This window comes from Eptesicus fuscus, chromosome 13, assembly GCF_027574615.1.
Source record: "Eptesicus fuscus isolate TK198812 chromosome 13, DD_ASM_mEF_20220401, whole genome shotgun sequence".
Taxonomy (NCBI): Eukaryota; Metazoa; Chordata; class Mammalia; order Chiroptera; family Vespertilionidae; genus Eptesicus; species Eptesicus fuscus.
The window spans coordinates 64,986,221-65,012,697 of NC_072485.1; the positions used below are offsets into that span (position 1 = coordinate 64,986,221).

The 26,477-nt window shown below is 37.2% G+C and overlaps 2 protein-coding genes across 2 annotated transcripts; both read left to right on the forward strand.

The window, feature by feature from the left end:
• The first annotated feature begins 4,762 nt into the window (after positions 1 to 4,762).
• On the forward strand, positions 4,763 to 5,716 carry LOC103292750 (olfactory receptor 1444). Its single transcript, XM_008149013.3, has one exon. It carries the CDS (start codon positions 4,766 to 4,768, stop codon positions 5,714 to 5,716), a length of 951 nt encoding a protein of 316 aa, XP_008147235.3. The 5' UTR covers positions 4,763 to 4,765.
• A 16,437-nt stretch (positions 5,717 to 22,153) lies between these two features.
• On the forward strand, positions 22,154 to 23,101 carry LOC103292749 (olfactory receptor 5B12). Its single transcript, XM_008149012.2, has one exon. It carries the CDS (start codon positions 22,157 to 22,159, stop codon positions 23,099 to 23,101), a length of 945 nt encoding a protein of 314 aa, XP_008147234.1. The 5' UTR covers positions 22,154 to 22,156.
• Positions 23,102 to 26,477: the final 3,376 nt, after the last annotated feature.

A 26,477-nucleotide genomic window follows, 5' to 3' on the forward strand; every position in this document is an offset into this window, starting at 1 on the left:
TTGGTAGCTTAGACTTCTACAATCCCTTAACACAGTTTCTCCTTTGCTATTCAATAAAACAGACCAACATGCATTATCTTCAAATATTTTTAAAATGTCTTTGCTCATTTGAGGCTCCTTGTGATATTTATTTTCGGCCTATGCTGTAGACCTTGGCCTTGGCAGGACTTGGGTGGGAGGAAATACACCAGCAGCAGAAGCAAATGAGATTTGGGTTGGGGTCTTTCCTTTCTCTGCATGATTCCAGATTTCTCTCTGCTGCTCTGGATCCAGACACAATTATTAACAGTGACTGCAATGCATAATAGGAAGAGAACACAGACCATGTCTTGAGTATTAATTGCTGCTGTATAAAGATGGCAATCTGGGGCAGTTCAATATAGGCAGTGTGTGATAACTGTTAGAAATCAGACCTATAGCTGAATGTAACTGGGTGGTCAGTATTAACCAATGAAATTGATTGATTAAGCATTTGAGAAGGTATTTTGGAATAGAATTCAGAATCCATGCCTTTCATTCTTGGAGTTTTCCCAGGTCACTTATTCTAGCTTGTGTTGGGAAAGTGGTTGGTTTACAAGGTAAGAGGGTGAATATCTCTTTAGTCAAAGAACCATAGTACTTAGCAAGGAGTTTTCTCTTCTTGGACTCCCCCGACCAATGCAGCAATATTTGGCTGGTACTCTAGACCTTAAACTAGCCACTTTATCTCACATAGACATAAAATATATATGTATGCTGTAAAATATATAAAATATGTGACTCATGAAATAGTTGTGATTACTAGTACATGAAGAATGAAAAACAGAGTTTTAAAGACTCTGAATTCTCAACCAGGGATGATATTGTTGCCTTCCCCTAACCCCACCCAGGAAACATTTGATAGTGTCTGTAGACAGTGTTGGTTGTCACAACTGGGGAAGGAAGGTGTTACTGGCATCTATCTAGTGGGTAGAGTGCAGGGATACAGCTAAACACCTTGCAATGCATAGACCAGCCTCCCCCACCCCCCACCCCACCTCCAACCAAAGAACTGTCCAGCTGTAATGCTAATAGAGCCAAGGATGAAAAATTCTGCTCTGTAGCATTGTATAGATATTGCAGCTAAGTAATTGTGTGACCTTGAAGGATATCACATACCTCAGTTTTCTAATAGGTAAGATCAGGAAACTACTTGTCACAGATTATAGGACACTGTGTCTGTTAAATTAGGGAGTAATGCATATGCCAGAAGTCAAAAGAAAGAAAAATCAAAAGGAATGGATAAATGTAACGAGAACTTCTGTTGATTAGAAAGTCAATTGGTACATTATTGGATGGAACTCTACCAATAAACAAAAAGCGGATGAAAAGTATAGAATTCTAGGAATTTATCCTAAGGAAAAAGAAAGAGGGGTGAGAAGACATGTCTGAGGATATTCACTGGAGCATGGTTTTTAGGTGGAACATTGGGAACGAGCAGTGGAATGTCATCCTGGTTCCTGACCAGTAGTGGTTCACAAGCTGGTTGAACCAGTTCTTAGGATGCCAGCCACATACTGTGTGTGTAATTGTTGTCCTGGCAGGAAAGGCTGGGCTGCCCCACACCCACCCCTTGTCTGGGCCTGTTGCCATCCACTCTGTGACCAGGGACAGGAAGGCCTATAAACACCTCAGGCTGAGGAAAAACAATAAGAGAGAGACAGTACCCTAGAATTAGGACACCAGCCTTTCTCCAGGCCAGCCCATCCCCAATCTCATTTTACTTCTGAATATTTTTCATACCACAAGTCGAAGCTAATATTTTGGCAGGAAACTTGGATCCAACTAGACAAGAGAACAATCAGCTGTTTGTTGTAGAGTTAGCATGAAAAATTTGTTTAAACCCTTTGCTATTGATGTTCTTTCAAATATTTATTTATGTGTGCGAGGGACCATGGTAGGCTGGAAGGACAGAGGAGAGGAAGATAGTCTCTATCCCAAAGGGCTTAGGACCCATTAACGAGCTGGGTGGTTGTCCAACAAATTGTGTGATAATCAATCAAGACTTGTGTGCTTTGAGAGAGCAGAGAAGGAAGGACTTAATGGTAAGTAACTAGGATCAATAACAAAGACTTCTGATAGGATGTGGAGATATATCTATCTCCATGTAAATATATAAATATGACTTTTAGTTAAGTCATTATTGAAAGGTAAACTCATAAAGACATTAAATGTTGTAGTTCAGAGCTCTAGATTTAATATCAAACAGACCAAGGTTTGAATTCTACTTCCAACACTTACCAGTCATCTGACTTTGGACAGTAGTTCTTCTTATTATTATTATTACTGTTAATATCATCATTTTATAATAATAGCTCTCCAGTCCCCATCTAAAAGCTACTACACTTTAGGAGCAGAGAGTAGCCAGAAAAAGGAAACCAAATGTAACATAGACTGACAGCTAGATATAACCTAGTAAGAAAGCAAAATGCTCTGTTTGCATGTTTTATCCCATGGGGCATTGTTTGTGAAGGTGACAAGTTGGAAATGAGGTAGTGGAGTATGTTCATCTGTACAGTTGCGTCTTGTGTAAAATGAGGAAAATAAGAAAATCAACCCAAAAAGTTGGTGTGAGTATTAAATGAGTTAACCACCAGTAAAGTCCTTGGAACAATGCCTGGGATATAGTAAGTGATTATTATGATTAATATCAGATAATTATATGTGCATAGAAAATGTCAGGAAATCTCCATAGAAGCTATAGTCTTAGGAGTGAAATAAGAAGACAAGGAATGGAGGATTTGTACTTTTTACTTTATACTATTCTCTCTCTTTTTTTATTTTAAAACTAGAGGCCTGGTGCATGGATTCATGCACCAGTGGGTCCCTCAGCCTGGCCTGTGCGAAGCAGCAGGCAGCCGGGGAGAAGCCAGAGTCCGGGCCGGGTGCTGTGCCACTCCCGCTCATCCCAGCCCTTCTGTGCCTGCCACTACTGCTGTTCAGAAAGCTCGCTGAGTGGCACTCCCACTGTGAGAGCACACTGACTACCAGGGGAAGCTCTTGTGTTGAGCATCTGTCCTCTGGTGGTCAGTGCACATCATAGCTACCGGTTGTCCGGTCGAACAGTAGACCGGTCACTTAGGCTTTTATATATATAGATATTAATATAGATATTAAACTAGAAAATCTTAAAAATGATACTATCAGATATAATTGTTTTATATGATCTAAACAGGTAGAAAAACTCAAACTCTGAGTGCATTGGCTTTGGATTTCAAAATATAAAGGTGTGAACTTTGAGTCTGACCTCTAATGGTTAGGTTATTTTGGTCAATATTAAGCTCTCAAAGCCTTAACTTTCTCATCTATAAAATGGGCATAATAGCATCAATCTAACAGCATTATACAATGAAAGGTTCTGGCGTATACCTTACACATAGTACATTCTCAATATATATTAGTTTTCTATTTTTATATTGTCAGGACCCAGGGCAGGATACCCCAAGATATCCCACAATGGCATATTGATTATTTCATACTAAAGTGAATTGAGAAGCAGCAGGAATGAGAGGAGCTCTCTGTCTCTCTAAATGCAGGAAATAAATCTCTGTGTGATAGGTGACCTCTCCATTCCTGAGAGCTGAGAGACAACCTGATCACAACACTTAAAAAAAAATAAATCCAGAGTGCAGATTAACTAAGGCTCTTTGAAGTTCAGTTGAGCTTTAAAGATAGGTGTTTTGGCTTTATATCTGGGACTTGTCCCATTGTACTGATATTGGTTTTTGTTTTTGTTTTTTTAATCCTCACTTAGGATATTTTTCCATTGGTATTTAGAGAGTGGAAGGGAGGTAAGAGAGAGAAAAAACCATCAATGTGAGAGAGACACATCGATTGGTTGCCTCCCACACGTGCCTCAACAAGGGCTGGGGGTCGAGCTTGCAACCGAGGTACTTGCCGTTGACCAGAATCGAACCTGAGACTCTTCAGTCCACAGGCTAATGCTCTATCCACTGAACCAAATCAGCAAGGGTTGGTATGGATTTTTAGAAGGTAGGAAAATGAGCTAAATTTTGTCAGTGTTGATACAATGCATTCTTAAAAGAATAACATTGTTTTCTAATCATTTAGCATTCCTTATATGTGCATTATTAACAATTCTGGTTAGTTTAGGCTTCTGATTACTTGCAATCTTATTAAGATTCTAGTTGAGCCATCCTCCTCCTATTTTTAAAATATGACTGGCCTTTGGAAAATAAAACAAAAAAGCCTTGGAGAATCTATCTCCACAAACAAAAAGGTAATAGTTGTTTATGCATAATATTATTTATATACAAATAAATATGTAAAACATTTATTATACTAAAAAAAACACACCCCTGAGTCAGAGTTGAAAAAGTCTGTATAAACACACTTCATAACCTTTACTACCCAAGCCCAACCTTGTTTAGATTCCTCCCTAGTGAGCACTGACTTTGACCTGTCAATTTTTCATAAATTTAGTCTCTTTGTCTTAAAAAGTACAAAAAGGTACCTACTTTGATCATTTCTTTGAGCCTCATTTTATGATCTGAGCATCATATTGTGATTCTCTTGTGTGCACACATATTAAATTGGTTTTTCTCCTAATGATCTAGTCTTGCATCAATGTTATTATTTTATTGTTAGTCCAGTTGTAGGAACTGAAGAAGGGCAGATGGGGGATTTCTCCCCCTTCCTCACAATAACACCCCCAAATTCCTCTTGTACACCTGAGTTTCATTGGCTTCTCTTCTTTAATTGCCAGAGTAAACTCAAGTTGACCTCAATGGAGAACAGCACAGAAGCTACAACATTCATCCTCTTGGGATTAACAGATGACCCCAAACTTCAGGTTCCCCTCCTTCTGGTATTTTTGTTCATCTACCTCATCACTCTGGTTGGGAATTGGGGGATCATGGTGATAATCCACTCGGACTCCCACCTTCACACTCCAATGTACTTCTTCCTCAGCAACCTGTCCTTTGTAGACCTGGTTTACTCATCAGCTGTAGCTCCGAAGGTGGTGGCTGCATTGCAGTCAGGGAACAAAGTCATCTCCTACAATGGCTGTGCTGCTCAGTTATTTTTGTTTGTGAGTTTTGCCACTGTTGAGGCTTACCTCCTGGCCTCCATGGCCTATGATCGCCATGCAGCAATCTGCAGGCCTCTTCATTATACCAGCACCATGACCACAGGTGTGTGTGCCCTCCTGACAATCAGCTCCTATGTCTGTGGCTTCCTCAATGCTTCCATTCAGACGGCAAATACCTTCAGACTCTCCTTCTGTGGTTCTAATGAAATTAATCACTTTTTCTGTGACATTCCCCCACTCCTAGCTCTTTCATGCTCCAACACACACATCAGCAAATTGGTTGTCTTCTGTGTTGTTGGCTTTAATGTCTTTTTCACCTTCCTGGTCATTCTCATCTCTTACCTCTTCATATACATCACCATTCAGAGGATACATTCTGCTAAAGGAAGGAAGAAAGCCTTCTCTACGTGTGCGTCCCATCTCACAGCAGTGTCCATATTCTATGGCTCAGTCATCTTTATGTACTTACAGCCCAGCTCCAGCCAGTCCATGGACACGGACAAAATAGCATCTGTGTTCTATACGGTGGTGATTCCCATGCTGAACCCCTTGATCTACAGCCTTCGAAACAAAGAAGTGAAAAGTGCTCTCTGGAAAATACTCCACGTACTTCACTCCCAATCTTTACTTGTGAGAAAGAAATAGGCAGGTACCCAAAATATCAGACCTCTATGCCTTCATGACTTTTGAGGTTTGACAGATTTCAGTTTTTTCTTTATCAGAAACAGTGGTTACTTCTGCTATTAGGAGATGTTGTAAAAGCAGCACTTTGAAATGTCTCACTCAGGAAGATAATTTTATTTTTGGTGAATGGCAGCATGGGACATTTACATCCTTCTTGCATTTGTTTCTTGACATGGTTTAAAGCAACAGATGAAAACAAGCTGAATGCACTGAATTTCACCTTCCTATTTTTAATGGGGAGAAATTTCCACTCACTATTAAAATTTGGTGTCAGGATCACATTGTCCCTGTATAATATTTTTTCAACTGGAATGAATAGTGTGTTGCTTTCCATTTCTTTGGTCCATGGATTGCAAAGTAAATGCTGAAAAAATGTTTCAGCATTTTTAATAATGTCTTAGAGAAGGTTGTAATGTCTTAGAGAGCACTGGACCAAGAGTCAGGTGACCCAGTATTAAATCCTTCCAACCCCCCACCTTCTGTGCCCACTCATAGGTCACTCTCGCTCACCAGTTGCGTGTCATAGTCTTCATCTCCTTCCATTGAAGTATTGGGACAGCCTTGGTAGAAAACAATAAGTTACCTTGTGTATGTGACAGTTTCGGCAGATAAATTGTTTAAACTTTAACCTGAATAAACATATCTTTCTTTAAAGAGCTGCATTCTGTTCTATGCTTTTGGCCTTTTTCTAACATCATTACCAAAACTTGCAGAGAAGGTTTGGAAAAAAAAGAAGCAATTTCCCACAAGAGTTATAAAAGAGGATATTTGTCTTCTGAATTAAATGCTTGCCTTTCTCAGCACCCTTAAGTTTGGTGAATCTATTGAAAACACACATAATAACTCTCTGTGCCCTCTCTGCCTCTGTTTTTTCAATAATCAGTTCACCTCTGGATCCCTGTTGCTTTCTGATGTTCTGTAATTAGATGCTCTGAGAATAAAAAAGCCTGTGGAAATTGTATTCTTAAGATAGGAAAGGCACTATGACGCACAATGCAAGTCTACCAGGAGGTCTTATTTCATGTGCTAGAAGGTGTGAGTGAATATGTGTGCATGGGAAGCGGGTGGAGATTAATTTAACTTCTCACATATCAACTGCTTGATGGCGTTTATAGCTACAATTAGTCTAACTCATCCCATATTTCATGATTTCAAGATAACACACACACACACAAAAATTGATATTTTAAATGGGAAAACCAGAAATCTTGATGTGGTAAATCAAGAAAATTAGCTTTGAGATGATCAAATTCTATTATGCACAGGGCAGTGTCTGTCTAAGAAGGGTTGATCATGAGTCTTGTGGAGAAAGGAGCAAAGAAAGAATTTTGGAACATGAGGCTGGTTTGTAGGAGAAGATTTTTCCAGCATAAGGCCACCATCTCCTAAGAGATCAGGGGTTTCTCCTGGATCCCAGGCCATGACAACCTAAATCTACCTCATCCATTTTCCTGCTTCCCCTTTTAAGAATGGAGCCTATCCAGCAACAAACATACAACAGCCTTGAAAGGTCAGGATCCACTTCATGTAGAAGTCCTTCTCAGTGACTTACAGAAGTTACAAAGCTAAGGTACCCAAATTTGGAGATTTGCTATTCAAGCACTGAGTGCATTCTAGTCTTAACTTAGTTTCTTTTCCTAATTGGTTAATAGAATTGCCTCCTTTTCCTCTTTCTCCTGTTCCTCCTTTTCTACTTCCTCTATTCACTTCTCCTCCTCCTCTTTCTTCCTCCTCAATTTCTTTCTGTCTTCAGCCCAAACAAGAACTTTCCTCAGCATTAAGCCATTAGGTCCCTATAAGAAATTAAAGTCTATAGTTTGTATATTGTAATTGTGACATTACATAGTAAAGTGTGTTTCTGGGCATGTTTCTTTCTTTCTACCTTTTCAATTAAGGCAAAAGTGTATGTGGATCTTTTGAGAGTGAAAGGCTTAATGCCTATATATTTCAATTTTCTGTTGAAGTCATCCCACTGTGTAACAGTTAACTGCAAATGGGTATAAAAGAGTACTAGCTCTGATATAAAAACTGGATGAAAGTCCTTATTCTTCACATCAGTTGTGTGACCTCAAAGAGTTGTTTCATCTCTTTGAACACAACATACAGGACGAACTGTGAAGATGCATTTAATAAAGTATATTAAGAAGTTTTTTCATAATTAATGTGTATTTGATACAGCTGAGATTACTGGAATAGCTCTCATGTAGCTGACCCTGTACTTATCACTTTTGAGGACTCTCACTCTCTCCACTCTGTCCAAATACAAACCTTTATTTTCATCCATGGTTTAACTTTCTTTCCTCCAAACTCCCAGTCCATAGCAGACAAATTTCAAGCTGTCACTACATAAAAATCCATTTATAGAAGCTATGCAAAAGGAGATGTCTTGTTGCCAGAGTACACATTCCTGTGAGGAGCTTTTTCACTTCCACATGGGAAATCTGTCAAATGGAAGCCAAATGCCCATTTGGCTATTAACGCCACCACCCTCTCCCTGCAGGAATGGTCTAATGAGTGAGAGACAATGTGAGTAAGGCCTGTAGATCAAGATAATGCAGTAAAAGCATAGAAGAACCCCCTTTCTAAAATGTTTGAAAACAGAATGTGAAAACACATTAATCCAAATAGGAGGCTCCCTTTGTGCATTAGATGATTTGTTTAGCATTATATATAGGAAAAGGAAAAATAAAATATTAGGAGTTCTTGACAATTGAGGCTAGCATTGCAAAATCATAACTCTTTAGCCCTCAAAGAGTTTTTAAAAATAATCTAAACCAACCCTCTCATTTTATAATAGAAAACCCTGATTCCCACAATTTAACTTGCTTAAACTCAGAGACAACCAAATCTTACTTGATTCTTACTCATCTTGTAAATTCCAGAAATTTCTTGATGTGTCAAAAGACATTTTTATCCTTATTTGTTCACCATGAGACAGATTTTTGTGCTTTAATTTTGCAGTTGAGGAAACCAAAACTTTGAGATGTTAACTTGACTGCCTACTGTTAACAAGAGGAGCCAGTCTTGCCTTCTTTGCCCAATTCTCTGAGAAAAGTAGCCTTATATTATAGTAAATTTCAAAGAGGACTTATTTGATGTATGAATCATTCACAGATACTCTTTCATGATAAGTTCCTGCTGTGTGGAAAGGCGCTCTGGGGAATACAAATATAAGACTATAAGATGTAATTCTTTCTTCAACAAAGTAAATCCTCCTGCATATATGGTGACTGATGTAATGTACTTGGAGATTAATGACTCAGTGTTCAATAACTCTGTCAACAGCAATTTTTCCCATACTCTATGGAACACAAATGGACCAGGGCACATTTGTTTTAGCCTTGGTAGTTAGTGTTGGCTCTTTGAATGCTGCAGCCCACAGAGATAGCCAAGTTCCATGCAGTGGTTAGTGGGTACAAGCTGCAGGAGAGACAGGGTGTGAGATCTGTGAAGGAACCAGGTGCTGCATGACACTGTTCTTGCTTCAGGAGCAGCATGCAAGCAGTGCAGTGAAACAGGGCACATACATCGAGATAGATAGCAATTCAAGGCATATGTGGCCAGTGTCAAGGGAGTAAAATAGAAATAATAATTAGAACTCTTCAGTGATGAGAAAGAATCTTGTGGGCAGGGAAAGCTCTCTGTTGGAAGTTGAGCCAGGCTTTGAAGAGAGAATTGTAGAAAGAGCCCAGAATTTCAAGAAAGGAGACTTAGCTTCTAGTCCAAGTTGATCCAGGCTTTGAAGAGAGAATGTAGAAAGAGCCCAGTAATGGAACAGCTAAATCATAGGTTATATATATTTTCAACTTTACTATATAATGTGACACTATTTTCCAAAGTGGTTGTACCAATTTATACTCCCATCAACAGTGTGTGAGTGTTCCCACTGCCAACACTTGTTATTACTAGGCTTTTAAATTATGCCAATTTGGAGAGACATTAGTGTTAATATTGTCTTTACTTGCATTTCCATGACTACTGATGAAATTACACACCCTTGTCGGGGGGTTTCCCAAGTCTTTCAGCCATCTTTCTACTGTTGTGTAAAAATAAAGAAAACCACAATTGATATAAACAGAATGTATGGGAATGGGCATGTACAGAGGCCTCCACTCTGTTCTTGACTGGGATGGTGGATAAACTATATATTGGTGTTTGCTTTGTAATTATTAATAAATTCAAGCTAGATGTTTTATGCATATACATATGTACATATAAATCACAATTGAAATGTTTAATAAAGATATATTCAACAGAGCTTCTATATTTAAGAAATTTATAGTATAAACTAGAGATAGCATCTACATATAAATAACTTTAATTCCATGTAAAAAATGATAAAAACCAACCTGAGATACATATAAAATGCTACTATAGAATAGAGAAAGAATAGATACCAGGATGAGGAAATAAAGAAGATAACATTGTCTGGACAAAAAAAAGATAGGTTTAGTGAAATAGGAAGGGAGCTATGCAGATATACTAGGCAAACAGTGTTCTGTTCATCTGGAGTATAATATTCATGAAAAGAAATAATGGAAAATAAGTTTGAAATGCTATAAATTGGTACCCAACCTGTACAGGATTAAGATTTTTCAAATTTAAACTTCAGATTCAAACTCTACTAGGAAAGTCTGGGCATCATGCAGATACCAGAGCTAAGAGTGGAATCCCATCTGCTGTAGAAGAACATTTGGAACAATTTTGCTTACATGCCTATGTTAAGGTAAAGTATTTGTTGCTTCAGCCAAATTGTTCAGCATTTTATGTGTGAGCACATATCTTCCTAAAAAGTTATTTGAGCAGCAATTGTAGCAGATATTGTATCCAGAATCCATTTTTGTTCTTCAAAACATTGACTTCTTTGGAGAATGATCTCCTAATCATTGTGTAGGTGGAAGAATAACTCCACATGCCCATCTAAGTCTATGGAAACTCAAGCAAGGAGAGCCTTTTCTTTCCTACACCCTCTAGAGAAATGGGTAGAGGGACATAGAGGGGCAGGCATGAGCCATAAGCTATGCCAATAACAAGTTCTCACTTCCCCAGATTTGAATCTGAAGCAATGACAACATGAGGACTTGGAGCTCATTTGTCTCAGAGATTGGATTCTGGCTGGGCCATCCTGATAGTTTCTTTGCTGCTGACTTCTGCTCCTTCACCCTCTGTAATGCCCTGGATTCTTACCTTTTGCTCAGTTTCCCTTTGATTCTGTGAACCTCTTGATATCCTTTCAATTACCTCCTGTTTTTTTTTTCTTTACATTAGCCTGAGTTGGTCTCTGTAATAAAATATAACTGATTTATCTACTACATGAGAGTTACTTCTTCAAGAACTGTGTAGTGAACAAGTGATAAGTCCCTGTCCTCCAAAAAATTGAAAAATAGAGTGACATGTAAAATGCTAAAACAATAGGATTAAAAAACTCTCAATAAGAGGCATCTGTAAGGATTTCAACTAGCAAATTTGTATGAAAATTAATAATGCAGGGAAAGCATTGTCACAAAATTTATCTTACCAGCAGAAAGGGAAGTCATTACCAAGTCATCCATTTTATAATCATTTTTTCTTGCTAACAATGCTGATAAAGACCTGGAATTATTGGTACATAGAAATGCGAGAGATCTTAGGGCTATGTTTGTTCCACTGTTTCTTGTTACAGACAAGGAAGTTGAGGCTCGGGGAGGGGAAGTGGCTTCTGAGGGTCTTTCATCCAGGAAGTGGCCCAGCAGATTGTGTGCCGTATTCCACCACTGCAGACCATACCGCACATCCCACAGCTGCCCTGGCTGCTGGCCACAACCCATTTCGTGCTTGCTTCTCCCTGGATATTTTTGGTAGAGTCACCCTTTGTTTTTATAAACACATTACTCATTCTCTCCTCAAATAATGATCACTTTATACCTGAATGACATGTTGGCCTGTTCACAGCTGGAGAGCCAATATATTGCCTATCAAGTTAATTGCAGCAATCTCTTTTCTTTAGGTTTCCTGTTAGCTAATCTTAACACTTTCCTTCTTCAATTTCAATTTCGTATGTCAATAATAATGTTTCCCGCAGTGGATGCCATGAGCTGCCTGGACCTCATAGCTGAACTTCCTCCAGGAATTGCCTTCAGCTGAAGGGAGCCACCTCACCCAAGATAACTATCACTTCCTGGAACATAGTAGGTGCTCAATGATTCTCACTGAGTGGATGAACGATTAAACATTCAGCGAATGGGAATTATAATATTATTGAGTACCTTTATCATGCCAGATATGTTTGCTATATCATAATGCACATTATTTCTTTAAAATTCATAATAAAACTGTGAGGGATGAGTTAAGTTTTCTCTTTTACAGATGGTGAAACTGAGGCTCAGATACACAGGTGCTAAGTGGTAGAACCAGGACTTTATTCTATTTTCTGGCTCTCCCATGCCTTCTACTGTATCTTAATTGCTCTCCTCCACATCCTATTTCTCAGGTGAGGAAACTGAGGCACAAAAACCTTACATAGCTCTTTCCAAGTCATATTGCTAGAGAGTGGCAGCGCAGAGGCTAAACCCAGGTTTTCTATCTCCCACTTCACAACATCAGATAGTTCTTCTACCCAGCATCTCTAGAACTCCAGCTTCCTTTCCCAAACATGGTTGGTAGAGTGGCATTCTCACTTAGATTAAAAAAGAAACTCTTCACCAAGTATGAAACTAAAATGTAGGCCACCTGTCCATGTGATTGCATTTCATAACTCAGCTGAAAGTAGCTCTCAGCTTGCTTGGTCTGTTTATAACATATTAAAAGCTCATATTCAAAGTCACTCACCTCTTGGATTAATGTTAAGATTATGGCTTTCCAGGTTTCTTTCTCTCTCTGGCTCTCTCTCACTCAGTAGGGAGTGGATTATGCTTGCCCACATTATTTTCACATGAATTACTGAGTGCTTATTTTCAAAGATGAATTTCATGACCCTATTCTCTTTGCTGTCCCTGCAGAATTCATTTTGGAAGGCACAAAACAAGTGGTTAAGGGCGTAGGCTCTAGAGCCAGATAGGGGTTAAGGCTATGTCTTCTTGGGCAAAGCATGGAACCTTTGTCTTAATTTCCTCATCATTGAAATGAAGAAAAAAGTACCTATTTCCTGGCATTGTTATGAGGATTAAAACAAAATAATTCATCACCAGTGTTTAACTCAGTTCCCAACACAGAGAGAGTGCACATATAAGATAACTAAAAATGCCCTAGCCAGTTTGGCTCAGTGGATAGAGTGTCGGCCTACAAATTGAAGGGTCCAGGGTTCAATTCTGGTCAAGGGCATGCACCTCTGTTGCAGGCTCCATCCCCAGCCCTGCAGAAGGCAACCAAACAGTGTGTCTCTTTCATATCAATATATCTCTCTCTGTTTCTCCCCCTCCCTTCCACTTTCTCTAAAAAAATCAATGGAAAAATATCCTCCAGTGAGGATTAACAACAATAAAAAAATAACTAAAACCAAAAAATCAACAAAAAAGAATCACCACCACCTAGCATGAATACCTTGCCCCAATTTGCCTGGGACTTTCTGGATTTAGCACCAAAAGTACCAAGTACAGTACCAGGAAATCTCTCAGTCCTGGGTAAATGGGAATGGTTGGTTACTCTATTCTCCACTAATGAAACAAACAATAGGTTCTGAGTTATTCATTTATTCACAAAGTATTTACTAATAACTGATGCATTTCAGACATTTTGAAGGTATTTGGAAGGTAAGCATGACAAAGTGTTCTCATAGACTGCTCAAGCTAAGAGAAAGAATCATGAAATTGAGAAAATTATAAATGATCCCCTGAAAGTTGGCATGAACTGTGTAACTCTGAAAGGCATTGCTCTTGGGGAGGAGGTACAAACTTGGAATTTGGAATTTCATGGATTACAAACTTCTGTCTACTAGGAAATTCTTTTCCCCAAGCACTAATGCTGTGGGGATTTAATAGGTTTACATAGGAAAAAGCGTTTCCTTGAGCAATTTACAGTTAAACAGCTTTCTCTACTGCAATACTTCTCAGCATCTTTAATCGGCTAATGGGCATTTGACTCTAGGATGTCTTAAACATTGTTTCCAAACTTTAAAAAGTTTTTGATATCACAGAATTATTTTTAGGACTTATAAAATGATGCCAGTGTCCCACAGAGCTTTGACAGAAAGAGAATCTAGGTGGTACCTGGCATTAAATACAAACTAGGGAGGAAGGCACTAAATCCCAGATTATCATAAATAGAGCAGCCAGGCTTTAGCCATAATCACCCAAGCTGTGGTTCTTAACCTTTCTCATTGTTGTTCTTCAGGAACTTCCTTTCAAAATTTGATGAGCACATAAGTGCACAGAGGATAAAGGACACCAATCCAGAGGTATGAGCTTTGCAGAGCATACTGGAGAGATGCTATATCTTCTTAGGAATTAAAAAATCTTGTTCTCTAAGAGAATTTTGAGGCTTCATATCAGTAGGGATGCTGGAAAAAAACCTGCAAAGACGGAAATAAATTCTGATACTGAAAAGAAATATTTGACTGTAGACTAGCACAAAGTATGAATGCACAAAGGCAGTACTTAGACAAAATACTAGTCATCACTTTGACCTATTGAGTGCTTGCTATTGTATAATTACTTTATTTAATCAGGAGGGTAGTTTATTATGTAGCTTAGGCTGTGGCTTCTTGCCATCAGACTTCCCAGTTTTAAATATTTTTTTATCATTTTAAGGTGATGCAACACTAGGGAAATTACTAAAATCTCTTAGTATTAGAATTCCCACCTATAAAGAGGCAATCACAACAGTAATGTTTTTGATAAGGCTTGTAGAGGTTACCTGACATAATTCTTACAACCTAATGCCTAGCTCATATTAAAACTTAGTAATTATGAGCTATCATTACTAATATTATTGTTTGGTGATTATTACCATTATTATTTTTATTTCACAGAAGTAACTGAGGACAAGTGGTCTGTAGAAGATTAAGCCTACCAATCACACTCATCTCAGAGAATTAGTTAATATAATCTGATGCAGTGAGTCCAATTGTTTATGCAACCTTTCTACTTGGAAGGCCAAAAGGAATCTCAAACTCCTCATGACTAACCAGCAATGGTCTCTCTTATTCTTTCCCATACTTCTATTTCTTCTACACCATGGCTTACATCACTACACCAGAAGTCATCAATGTTCCTTCTTTCTCTAATGCTCCATATTTGATATACAAGAAAATCCAGAAATATATCCAGAAACTATTGGATAGTTTCTCATTACTTCTTTCACTACCACCCTGAAACATGACTCAGGAAATAAACGAATTCTTACTTGGAATAGCTGGACTGGCCACTACCTAGAAGAGAAATATTGTGTGAAAAATTGGGGGAACGTATAGAAGAAATAAAGAGTGGAAGGAATTTGGGTTAGAAACAAATGAAAATAGTGAGTATATAGGATGTTAAATTTCATACTTATCTGCAATCTACTACAACATCTACCCCTCTAATTCAGGTGCAGCCAGCCAGGGAGAGACCATGGGAGATTGGCTCCAGGGCATGTCTGGCCTTTCTTGCCCAGTCCCACCCCACCAGCCACCTTCTAATTAATTTCCTTTCAATGTGCATGAATCCACACACTGGGGCACTAGTTCTATACATAAACATACACAAGGCATTTTGTTCTACATGGAATCATGTGCTTCTCAGTGTTTAGTTGTTTAGTGTCTGTCCTTTCTATTAGACTTAAGCACCCTGAATACAAAAATTCTGGGTTTCGTTTGTGTGTGTGTGTGTGTGTGTGTGTGTGTGTGTGTGTGTGTGTATTCTCAGGGCTCATCATTATGGCTTAAACACATTTGGGATTGATCAAGAGTTGAACAAATTGATATTTCTTCTCAGTGGTACAAATATTTACAATAAATTAAGTGAAGCACTAATTCCTGGACTCCAATTGTCTTGTTTAATGGCATAGCCCTCATCTCCATCCTCCAATATTTATGTCAAACTAGAGGCCCGGTGCACGAATTTGTGCACTGGTGGGGTCTGGCCGGCCCTTCCCAGTTGGATCCAGCCAGCTGGGAGGGAGGGGTTTAGAGAGGTTGGCCGGCTGGCTCTGGCCCTGATCAGGGGAGACCTATCAGGGTCAGGGCCAGCCAGTGGGGGGCCACCCCCAATCAGGGTTGGGGGCCTATTGGGGACCAGGTCTGCAGGGGGGGGGGTGTGGGAGGTTGGCCATCTGGCCCCATCCCCGATCAGGCCAGTTGGCCAGCTTCAATGCACGTCATAGTGACCGTTCTTTCTGGTTGTTCTGGTTGTTTGGTCACTTGGTTTTTATATATATAGATTGCAGCCCTGGAGGTCATGCTGTGGCTTGCTTTGTTCATTATTAAAGAGAAAGTTGCAAATAGTGCAAATGAACCCATGATATCCCTCAACAATCAAAGTTGGATCCCCATAGACACATTAATCACTTGTTCTCCAGTTAAGTGAGATAGAGAGTTTTGTAACTCTCTTAGGGTATTGTCCCCTGAGAGTTCCATGACTATATAACTTCCTTCTGGTTTTTATTCCTTAATCTTTCAAGACCCACTTAACTCCATTTGGCAGCCTAAGAACCAGAGATCCTTTAGTCATTCATTTATTCATCTAATTTTTAAATAGTGGTCTAGTAGCCGTAATGACCTTCCCCTATAATGACCTTGTGATAGTTCTAAGAACAAGAAGCAATGTCAAAGGAAAACAACTACAAATAATAGTGATAATGAGTGTGATTATGATGGACACCCTTGACCAAGTATAAGGCATTTTAGGGAAGTCCTTATTTTCTTACATAGCAGCAGTATTTAGAGAGGGTGTTATTGAGCTGCCTTTTTATTATCTCCCTTTTATACATGAATATATCAAGACTCAAACAGGTGAAGTGATCTACTTAAGAAAAATGAGCAGCAGATTCAGGGTTAGACCTCTTGTTAGCTGATTCCAAAGAAAATAGCATTTTTTTCCTTCAGTTTCTCCCTGCCTCTGGAGAACTTTAAACACATTGACCAAACACTAATGAAGAACATCCCAAAATAATGTTACTTTTATCACAGACTGAACTTCTGATTTAAGATTCACTCATATATGAAGATGCTGAACTTGTATGATGTATTTTTTTCAGGGAATAAGGTAAACCTATATATCTACTAGATCAAGTCTGCTGTCTGCATAAATTTGCATGGATGAAGGTAATCAAGAAAATGCATCAAAAAGTAATTTATCCTTTGATTTATTTCAAGATTGTGCTTGAATGTTTTGAATATTTCTTTTTTAAAACTTTGCTTTTCTTTTATATATATATATATATATATATATATATATATATAAACTTTTTTATACACACACACATATATATATGTGTGTGTGTGCATATATATATATATATAAAACTTTTCTTTTCTTTTATATATATGTATATATATATGTGTGTGTGTGTATATATATATATATATATATATATATATATATATATAATTTCAGAGAGGAAGGGAGAGGGAGAAAGAGATGAAAACATCAATGATGGGAGAGAATCATTGAATGACAGCCTCCTGCACACTCCACAATGGGGATCCAGTCCGAAGCCCAGGCATATGCCTGACCAGGAATCAAACCATAACCTCCTGGTTCATAAATTGATGCTCAACCACTAAGCCATGCTGGCTGGGCCAAACTTTACTACTTTCCTTGTTGACACTATTACAGATGCTCCCATTTCCCCCACCTCTCCCCAGCCCCCGCCCCCTTCCCTCTGGCCATCGTATAGTCTAAACATTGTAGAGATCCTATTAGAACATGTATGTTTATCATGTGACATAGAGGAAAAGCACATAAGGATTTAAGTCTCTGCTAAGTGTAAGCTGATTTAAATTAGTTTAATTTCAGTTTTCTCTATCAGGGAATGTGGTGATACAGTATTAGTTATTTTGACTAATCCCAGAATTGCTGAGAAAATCAAATGGAGTATCAATATAAAATTTTCTTGTAATCTTGGAGCTAATATTTAAAAAGAGAGAAAAGAAATGGAGAATAATAATGAGAGAAAAATCAGGCTTAGGAATAAGTCATAAAATGCACTAAAATGAAGATCGGTGAAATTACTTAAGACTTAACTAATTATGGAAATAGATCTGATCTCAAGTTCTACTTTGCCATTAAAGAGTTATCTGGGGTTGGGCACTCAATTTATTAACTATTACATGGGCTGACTAATGGATTACAGTGTAAATGAGATAAACTACCATTACACAGTCTAAGCAAATGAGAAAACAATGCTCTCTCTTGGGAATGGAAAATTGAACTAGCTCATAATATTCATCAGTTTATATAACTGTCTCAGTCCACTAATTATCCTGAGGTCAGAGACTGTATCTTGCTTGTGCATCTCAGCAGGCCTGGAAATCAGCACACAGCTTGGTGCACTATAGGGACTTGGTATTCAAGGAGTGAATGAAGGCATGGATAGCATCCAGGACTTTATGTGGCTTACCAGTTGGTGTTACTAGTTATGTTCTTTTTTAACTATTTGAGGATTTTTGAGGTTTGAAGCAGATTGTAAACATTTGTGGATCCAGTTCTTTTTCTTCAATTAAGATCCAGAAAGGTAGTTATTTGTACAAAATCACACAACCATTTGATTCCCACTTTGGGCTTTTTAATTATTCACATTGACTTCCAATGAGAGATTGACTTAATCAGTTAATCAACCAGCCAACTAAATGAGTTACTTTGTTGTGCCCAGTTTAGGTTAAATGTAAAAAGTTTAAGGCAATATTTCTTCTTGATAAAGAGCCAAGATTTAGATTCAAAGTAACTTGGCTTCAAATTCCAGCTCTGCAACTTTCTTCAGCCTTAATCGAGTAACTAAATGTAGGCAATCTTCTGTTTCCATGCCTGTGAATTGGGGATAATATCTCACATGTGTGAGGATTAATTGAGGTAAAGTAGCACAGTCTCTAGTTTGTTGATGGGAGCATAGCTAATGCTCAATATCTATTGCAGCTTAAGTCATTATGAATCATGACTTCCACTCACACAAAAGAATAACAAAATTTAAAAATTTTTGGAGTAACAAAGTGATAAATTCCACTGATTATAATGACATAATTGTATTTTAAAAGAAAGTATTGGGGGGGGGACTTCAAGAAAGTTTTGGAACTTGTGTTATTCTTTGAAAAACACATGAGATTTACATTGGGGGCAGGGAGCATTTTGTGAGAAAGATTGCATTTTTTAGTTTTTACTGAGCACCAACTAGACATAGGAAGTTTCCATCTGTGGAGCAAAGAATAAGAGATCATTAAGTGCCTCAAAGAACCATTGCAATTCTTAATTTCTTTTCAAGACAAAACAAACTTTAACTTTCTTTTTTGGTGTGGGATTAAAATCTAACATTTCACATGTAGAGAAGAAAATTGATAAAAGTTTTGAAATTATTCTTAGCACATTTTTATTTACCCCAGAATTTGAGAAATCTGTATCTGTTCTATTGATTTAAGTTGGCATTTTGTTTTGTTTTATTTTGTGGGTTTTTTTTTTGTTTTTTTTTAAGGAACCAAGAGAATATCCTAGTTACTCTGCTCTACGTAAGTAGCCCTCATACCTCTAATAGCAGGAGCGAGCTCTCCCCGAAATTCTCCACGCTTCTGTCATGACCTTCGTCCATTTAATCACCTTTCCAACCGTACCCTTACCTTGAGAACCAGAGGACTAATCTCATTATTATGGTTAATACTATGTCACTAGCATGAAGCTGAGGATTGTTATACAAGCCCTCAACTCCAACAAAATAATGCTCACACATCCAACAAAATAATGCTTACATATCCCTTTTACTGACCTTGGCTTCCACTCCTGCTCAACCCCTGAAATCACCTTGCTGTGCCCTTTGGAATTTATAATCAGTCATCAACATAATCCAACACAATCTTAATGTTTTTTCCTGAAAGTCCCTTTTACCTGTTTGGTCTAACTGAAGTCTGTGACCTGGGACAGAGCTTCCCTTGTGGCCACCTCAAGTGCTGGCAAATTTCTCTCCTATATATCCCCCTTACCACCAATCTCCTCATCTTTTTGACCCTGTAACATTAGAATATTCTGATTTTTGTCTGTCTAAACTCTTGCCTTTGGTAGTATTGTTTAATCTTGTGGATTTAATATTACATATATATGCATTGAACCATTAGAAGTTACCAACATAGTTCAAATTCATGAATCTGTTGTAGCCAGTTCTCATCTCTAAACTCCAGATTGCATATCCAATTGTTTATGCAATACTTGTACATGAATATCCAAAAGGGATCTCAAACTCGATGAAATTATCCCCCCCCCCTTTCCCAAACATCTGCTTCTCTTACACTATTCTGTATATCGCTATACAAAAATTGGAGACAACATTGACCTCACTCTATCTCTCATGCCCCTTTTTTAATATATCAGGAAATTTAGTTACCTCTCCTTTTGAAATATATATCAAAGTGGATAATTTTTCATTATCTCTCACACTATCATCTTGGTCCCAGAAATCATCATCTTTTACCTACAATGACAATGACCTAATTTTCTAGCACCTTTCATTCTTATCCTGCTAAATTTAATTATCGACAGATCTAATATAGTGATCCTTTTCAATAAGAAGTCCATTTTGTCACCTATGATCCAAATCCTATAATGCTTTCCAATATCATTCAGAATAAAAGTCTAGTAACTTAAAAAGTAATTTATTAAGTTCTTACTTCACCCCACTGTACCTCTCTGACCTAATCTCCTCTTCTCACTGCAGCCATAATGTTTTCTTGCTGTCCTTGAACAATCTTGGCATGTTCAAACCCCAGCAACCTTGTATTTCCTGTTCCTTCTGCCTTAAATATTCTTCCCCAAAGCTCAAGCCCTGCTCCCCTGCTTCCTTTAGGTATTTGCTCAAAAGTTTCCTTTTATGGATGAGTCTCTCCTAGACCACCATGTTTAAAATTATATACCTACCTATCTCTAAATTTACCCAGCTCCCACTTACTTTTGAAAAAATATCCAAATATACTATATATTTTCCTATTGATTTTATTCTATACCTGCCTCCATTTTAAAAATAGAAATTACTGTTTTTCCTTTTATTCCCAGTGTATATGGCAGTATCTTGCTTATAGTAGCCACTCAACTAGATTTTTTTAATGAAATGCATCATTGGACCAAATATATTAGTACTGCAGTATAATTAATCTTTTAAGGGTTTTTAATCTCTAAATTACTTAGCTAAAATTTTGAAATAGATAAAATTATCAGACTTCATTTTGAAATGATTCTTGATTTAAAAAAATAGAGATTCCATGATAGGCTTTTATATAGGCTTCAAAAAATTTCCTTACATAGTTTATAAGATCAGCAATAATGTCTAAAAATTGTTATTGTTTTTATCTGTGATGGCAAGTAGCAGGAGTGATGTTATCAAACCTTTGGTTTTGCCCTTATCGGGAAGTTCCATCTTGTATTACCCACTTCTCTTATACCAAGTAGATCTAGCCCTCTGTCTAAGTCATAATATTTAACCACTTACATAGTTCCAGTTTTCATGATCAACTCAATTTTATAGGGAAAATGTTGCACATTGCCCAAGTTCATTGGTTATGTACATAGCAGAGGTGTGATTTTCATATTTTAACATGGCTTTTACATGGTCCCCAGATCAGAGACATCTGAATGCAGAAGTTTAAAATAGTACTAGTGTAATGAAAGTTAAAAACTATTATTTTCTAGATGTATTTATTCCTTGTACATGAATTTCTATTGTCTTCTTATTATTTGATAAATTATACATTCTGTATTCTGTACTATACTGAGAGCATTTTAGGCTAAGGACATGTTTTCTTTAACTCTTTCCCTATCATATATCACTGTTGTTGATACAATGGAAAAGACCAAAAAAAAAAAAAGCCAGTTGAAGTAAAATTAATTCAATTTCACATTAATTTTATGAAGTTATTCTAATTTAATATAAAGAATAATTTGTGGTTGTTCTGTAAACTTTGAATTGGGAGTCTGTGCTCCTTCCATGAGCAACTATAATCAGATAACATTGCAGACGTCCTTTCTTTTCTTCTCTTTATCTTAATTCAGTCTTGTATGAAGTTAGGAGATTAGGATATATTATCTCTAAATCTTTCTACCTGGATATTCTATGATCTATCAATAATTTATAACTGCATTTTATTGTCATAGCCATGCTTTATTTAGATCTACAGACTGGAAACATGCTGTTGCAATAGTGAAATGAGCCACAGAGTGGACATGCTGGTTGATTTCAGCAGAGTCTTATCTCCATTTGTCATTCTGATTCTGTTTTCTCGTTGCTACAGGGCAGCCACATAAATCTTAATTGATCCTCATGGAAAACAGTACTGAGGTGACTGAGTTCATTCTTGTGGGGCTAACAGATGACCCGAAACTGCAGATCCCACTCTTCGTAGTCTTTTCCCTCATCTACCTCATCACTCTGCTTGGCAATTTGGGGATGATTAACCTGATCCTGTTGGACTCTCGTCTCCACACACCCATGTACTTTTTCCTCAGTAACCTCTCCCTGGTGGACTTTGGTTATTCCTCAGCTGTCACTCCCAAAGTGATGGCAGGATTCCTCACAGGAGAAAAAATAATCAATTACAATGCTTGTGTCACCCAGTTCTTTTTCTTTGCAGCTTTCATCACTGTAGAAAATTTTCTCTTGGCCTCCATGGCCTATGACCGCTACGCAGCAGTGTGCAAACCCCTGCATTACACCACCACCATGACGACAGGTGTGTGTGGACGCCTGGTCATAGGCTCCTACATCTGTGGTTTCCTGAATGCCTCCATCCACACTGGGGACATGTTCAGGCTCTCCTTCTGTAAGTCCAATGTGATTGATCATTTTTTCTGCGATGCTCCTCCTCTCTTGGCTCTCTCATGTTCAGACAACTATATCACTGAGATGGTTATTTTTTTGGTGGTTGGTTTCAATGTCCTCTTTTCTGTCCTGATCATCTTGTTCTCCTACTTGTTTATATTTATCACCATCCTGAGAATGCACTCATCTGAGGGCTGCCAAAAGGCCTTTTCCACCTGCTCTTCCCACCTCATTGCAGTTTCCATCTTTTATGGGACAAGCATCTTCATGTATTTACAGCCCAGCTCCAGTCATTCCATGGACACAGACAAAATTGCATCTGTGTTCTATACTATGGTCATCCCCATGCTGAACCCTCTGGTCTACAGTCTGAGGAACAAAGAGGTCAAGAGTGCCTTTAAAAAGGCTGTAGGAAAGGCAAAGTCCTCTATAGGATTCATAGTTTAATTATATAGAATCAACAGTAAGACAGTTTCATACAGCTCAGACCTATCTGGATAAAATATTTACCTTTCTGGCCACAAAATTCCTAATTCCTTGTAGTAATTTCTCCAACAATTACATCTCCAAAGCAAATGTCTTTTTTTTTAATTTATTAAATTGATTGGGGTGACATTGGTCAACATGATCATAGGTTTCAGGTGTGGGTTTCTATGTTACAAGATCTGTATATTGCACCGTGTATCCACCACCCAAAGTCAAATCTTCTCCTGTCACCTTATATTAGGACCCCCTTTTCTTCCCATTCCCTTCCCTCTGGCAACCACCACACTGCTGTTTGTGTTCATGAGTGTCAGTTTTATATCCTACATATGAATGAAGTCATATGTAGCTTTTTCTGACAGACTTATTTCATTTAGCGTAATGCAAAAATCTTAAAAATATGACACCTAGGAATAATAGGTTAAGAAGACTAATCCATGAATATACAATTCTTATTTTTAAAATATTTTAAATAAATATGTTCACTCCCACTCCCACATGAACATGTACACTAATGTGTATGTATAAGTATATGTACACACAAGCATCATTTATGAGAAACTCATGAAACCCACATACCTATGAAGGAGAAATTAGTTAAGATGTGCATGAGATAAGTCCATTGTTATAGTAGAATTTAAAACAATTATTTTTGTGTCTGAGAACACATTCTTTTTTTAACTGTTGACATTGTTACATATGTCCCCTTCTCGCCAACCTTTGCTCACCTCTACCCAACCCCTGCCCCCTCTTCCCTCTGGCCATCACATATGTGTCTATGGGTTATGCCTATAGGTTCTGTGACTAATCCCTTCACCTTCCTTCATCCAGTCCTCCCATCCCATATTAATATAAATATTTGACTTAGTAAAAATATATGTTATATATCCTGTGTTTTTTTAAAATTATATTTCACTTTATCTTTTACATATAAAAAGCAATCGATTTTTTTATTTTTATTAATCTTATAAAATACTTCCTTGAGTGTATATTTATTATTTTTTATTTTTTTTTGTAATGAAAATGCATGTCTTTACACAGGCATTTCCTTTCCTAGCCAAATTTCCATATTAATAAGTCATATCTTCATGCTACCTGACTTCAAGTTATACTACAGAACTATGATAATCAAAACAGCATGGTATTGGCAGAGGAACAGACACACAGATGAATGGAACAGAATAGAGAGGCCAGCTATAAAACCACATGTATATGGACAGATAATTTTTGAAAAAGTATCCAGAAACACACAATGGAGTAAAGATAGTCTCTTCAACAAATGATGATGGGGAAACTGGGAAGCCATATGCAAATAAATGAAACTGGATTACAGTTTGTTTCCATGTACAAAAGTTAATTCACAATAGATCAAAGACCTAAATATAAGAACTAAAACAATAAGATTGAAGAAAATATAGGTACCAAACTATGGACCTTGGTCATAGAGAACTTTTTGTGAACTTCACATCAAAGACAAGGGAACTAAAGGCAAAAATAAGTAAATGGGACTATATCAAACTAAAAAGCTTTTGCACAGCAAAAGAAACTGACAATAAAACAAAGAGGCAGCCAACCAGATAGGAGATGATATTTGCAAACAATAGCTCCAACAAAGGTTTAATTTCCAAAATATGTAAAGAACTCATAAAACTCAACACCAAACAATCAAACAACCCAATCAAAAAGTGGGCAGAGGACCTGGAAATACACCTCTCCCAAGAAGACATACAAACAGCCAATAGATATATGAAAAAATGTTCAACCTTATTGGCAATTAGGGAAATGCAAATAAAAACTATGAGATACCACTTCAAAACTGTTAGAGTGGCCATTATCAACAAGACAAGAAATAACAAGTATTGGAGAGGTTGTGGAAAAAGGAAACCCTCATTCACTGCTGGTGTGAATATAGACTGGTACAACCACTATGGAAAGTTGTCTGGTGATTCCTCAAAAAATTGAGAATAGAGCTACCATATAACCTAGCAATCCATCTTCTGGGTATATACCCAAAAACCTCAAAGCCATATATTCACAAAAATATGCACCCCTATGTACATGGCAGAATTATTCACAGTGGCCAAGACACGGAAACAACCAAAATGTCTTGCAATGGAGGACTGGATAAAGAAGATATGGTACATATACACAATGAAATACTACTAAGCTATAATAGTGTCTGAAAGGCTGAAATAGTGTCAGTTGCAACAACATGGATGGACCTTGAGAACATTTTACTAAGTAAAATAAGTCAGTCAGAAAAAGCTAAGAACATATGATTTCACTCATATGTGGGATATAAAACTAAAACTCATCAACACAAACAGCAGTGTGGTAGTAGCCAGAGGAAAGGGGATGGAGGGAAAATGGGATCCTACTATAAGGTGATAGAAGATTTGACTTTTGGTGGTGGACATATGGTGCAATATACAGATCTTGTAACTTAAAAACCCACACCTGAAAAATATATGTTCATGTTGACTAATGTCACCCCAATAAATCTTATAATAAAAATTAGGTCATATCTAAAAATAATGTTTATATGACAATTTTATTTTTTATTTTTTAAAATATTTTATTGTTGATAGTATTTGTAATACTATTACAAATACTATCAACAATAAAATATTTTAAAAAATAAAAAAGTATTTCTCTCCTTTACCCCCCTCCTCCCATCCCCTATCCACCTCCCAGGTCTTCACTAGTCTATTGCCTGTGTCCATGGGTTATACATATAAGTATATAAGTTCTTTGGTTTAGCTCTTCTCGTCACCCCAGCCCCACAATGAGGTATGTGACAATTTTAATAAAGGAAACATATCACAAAATAGGGGGGAAATGAATGATAAAAGCATATTTTAATTCATTTAAATAAAAATATAACATTTAATTTTTAAAGTTTAATTACCAAAAAGACAATACTAATAACTTATTTATATATAAATTTGTTAATATACAGTATATATATCTGCTCATATTTTGAACCTCACTATGATAAAATTTGAATCTATGTGTATATCCATTTCTTTCCTCAGATTTGTGAAATTTTTTACCATTTATTTTTTCAAATATCCTTTCTGGCCCTTTCTCTCCTTTTTTGGACTGCCATTATGCATATGTTAATACTCTTATAGTATTCCACTGTTCTCTGAGACTGGTTTTTCTTCATAATTCTTTATTTCTGCTTCTCAGACTGGATTTCTCAACTCACCTGTCTTAAAGAGCACTGATTTTTTTCCTGCCAGTTTTAATCGCTACTGATCCACTTTAATGAAATCTTTGTTATTTAATTTCATTTTCAAATCAAGAATTTCTATTTGTTTTTTGAAATCTATATCTT

What these genes read in the sequence shown, in the direction of transcription:
- LOC103292749 (XM_008149012.2), top strand. Translation starts at nt 22,157, where the DNA reads ATGGAAAACAGTACTGAGGTGACTGAGTTCATTCTTGTGGGGCTAACA.
- LOC103292750 (XM_008149013.3), top strand. Translation starts at nt 4,766, where the DNA reads ATGGAGAACAGCACAGAAGCTACAACATTCATCCTCTTGGGATTAACA.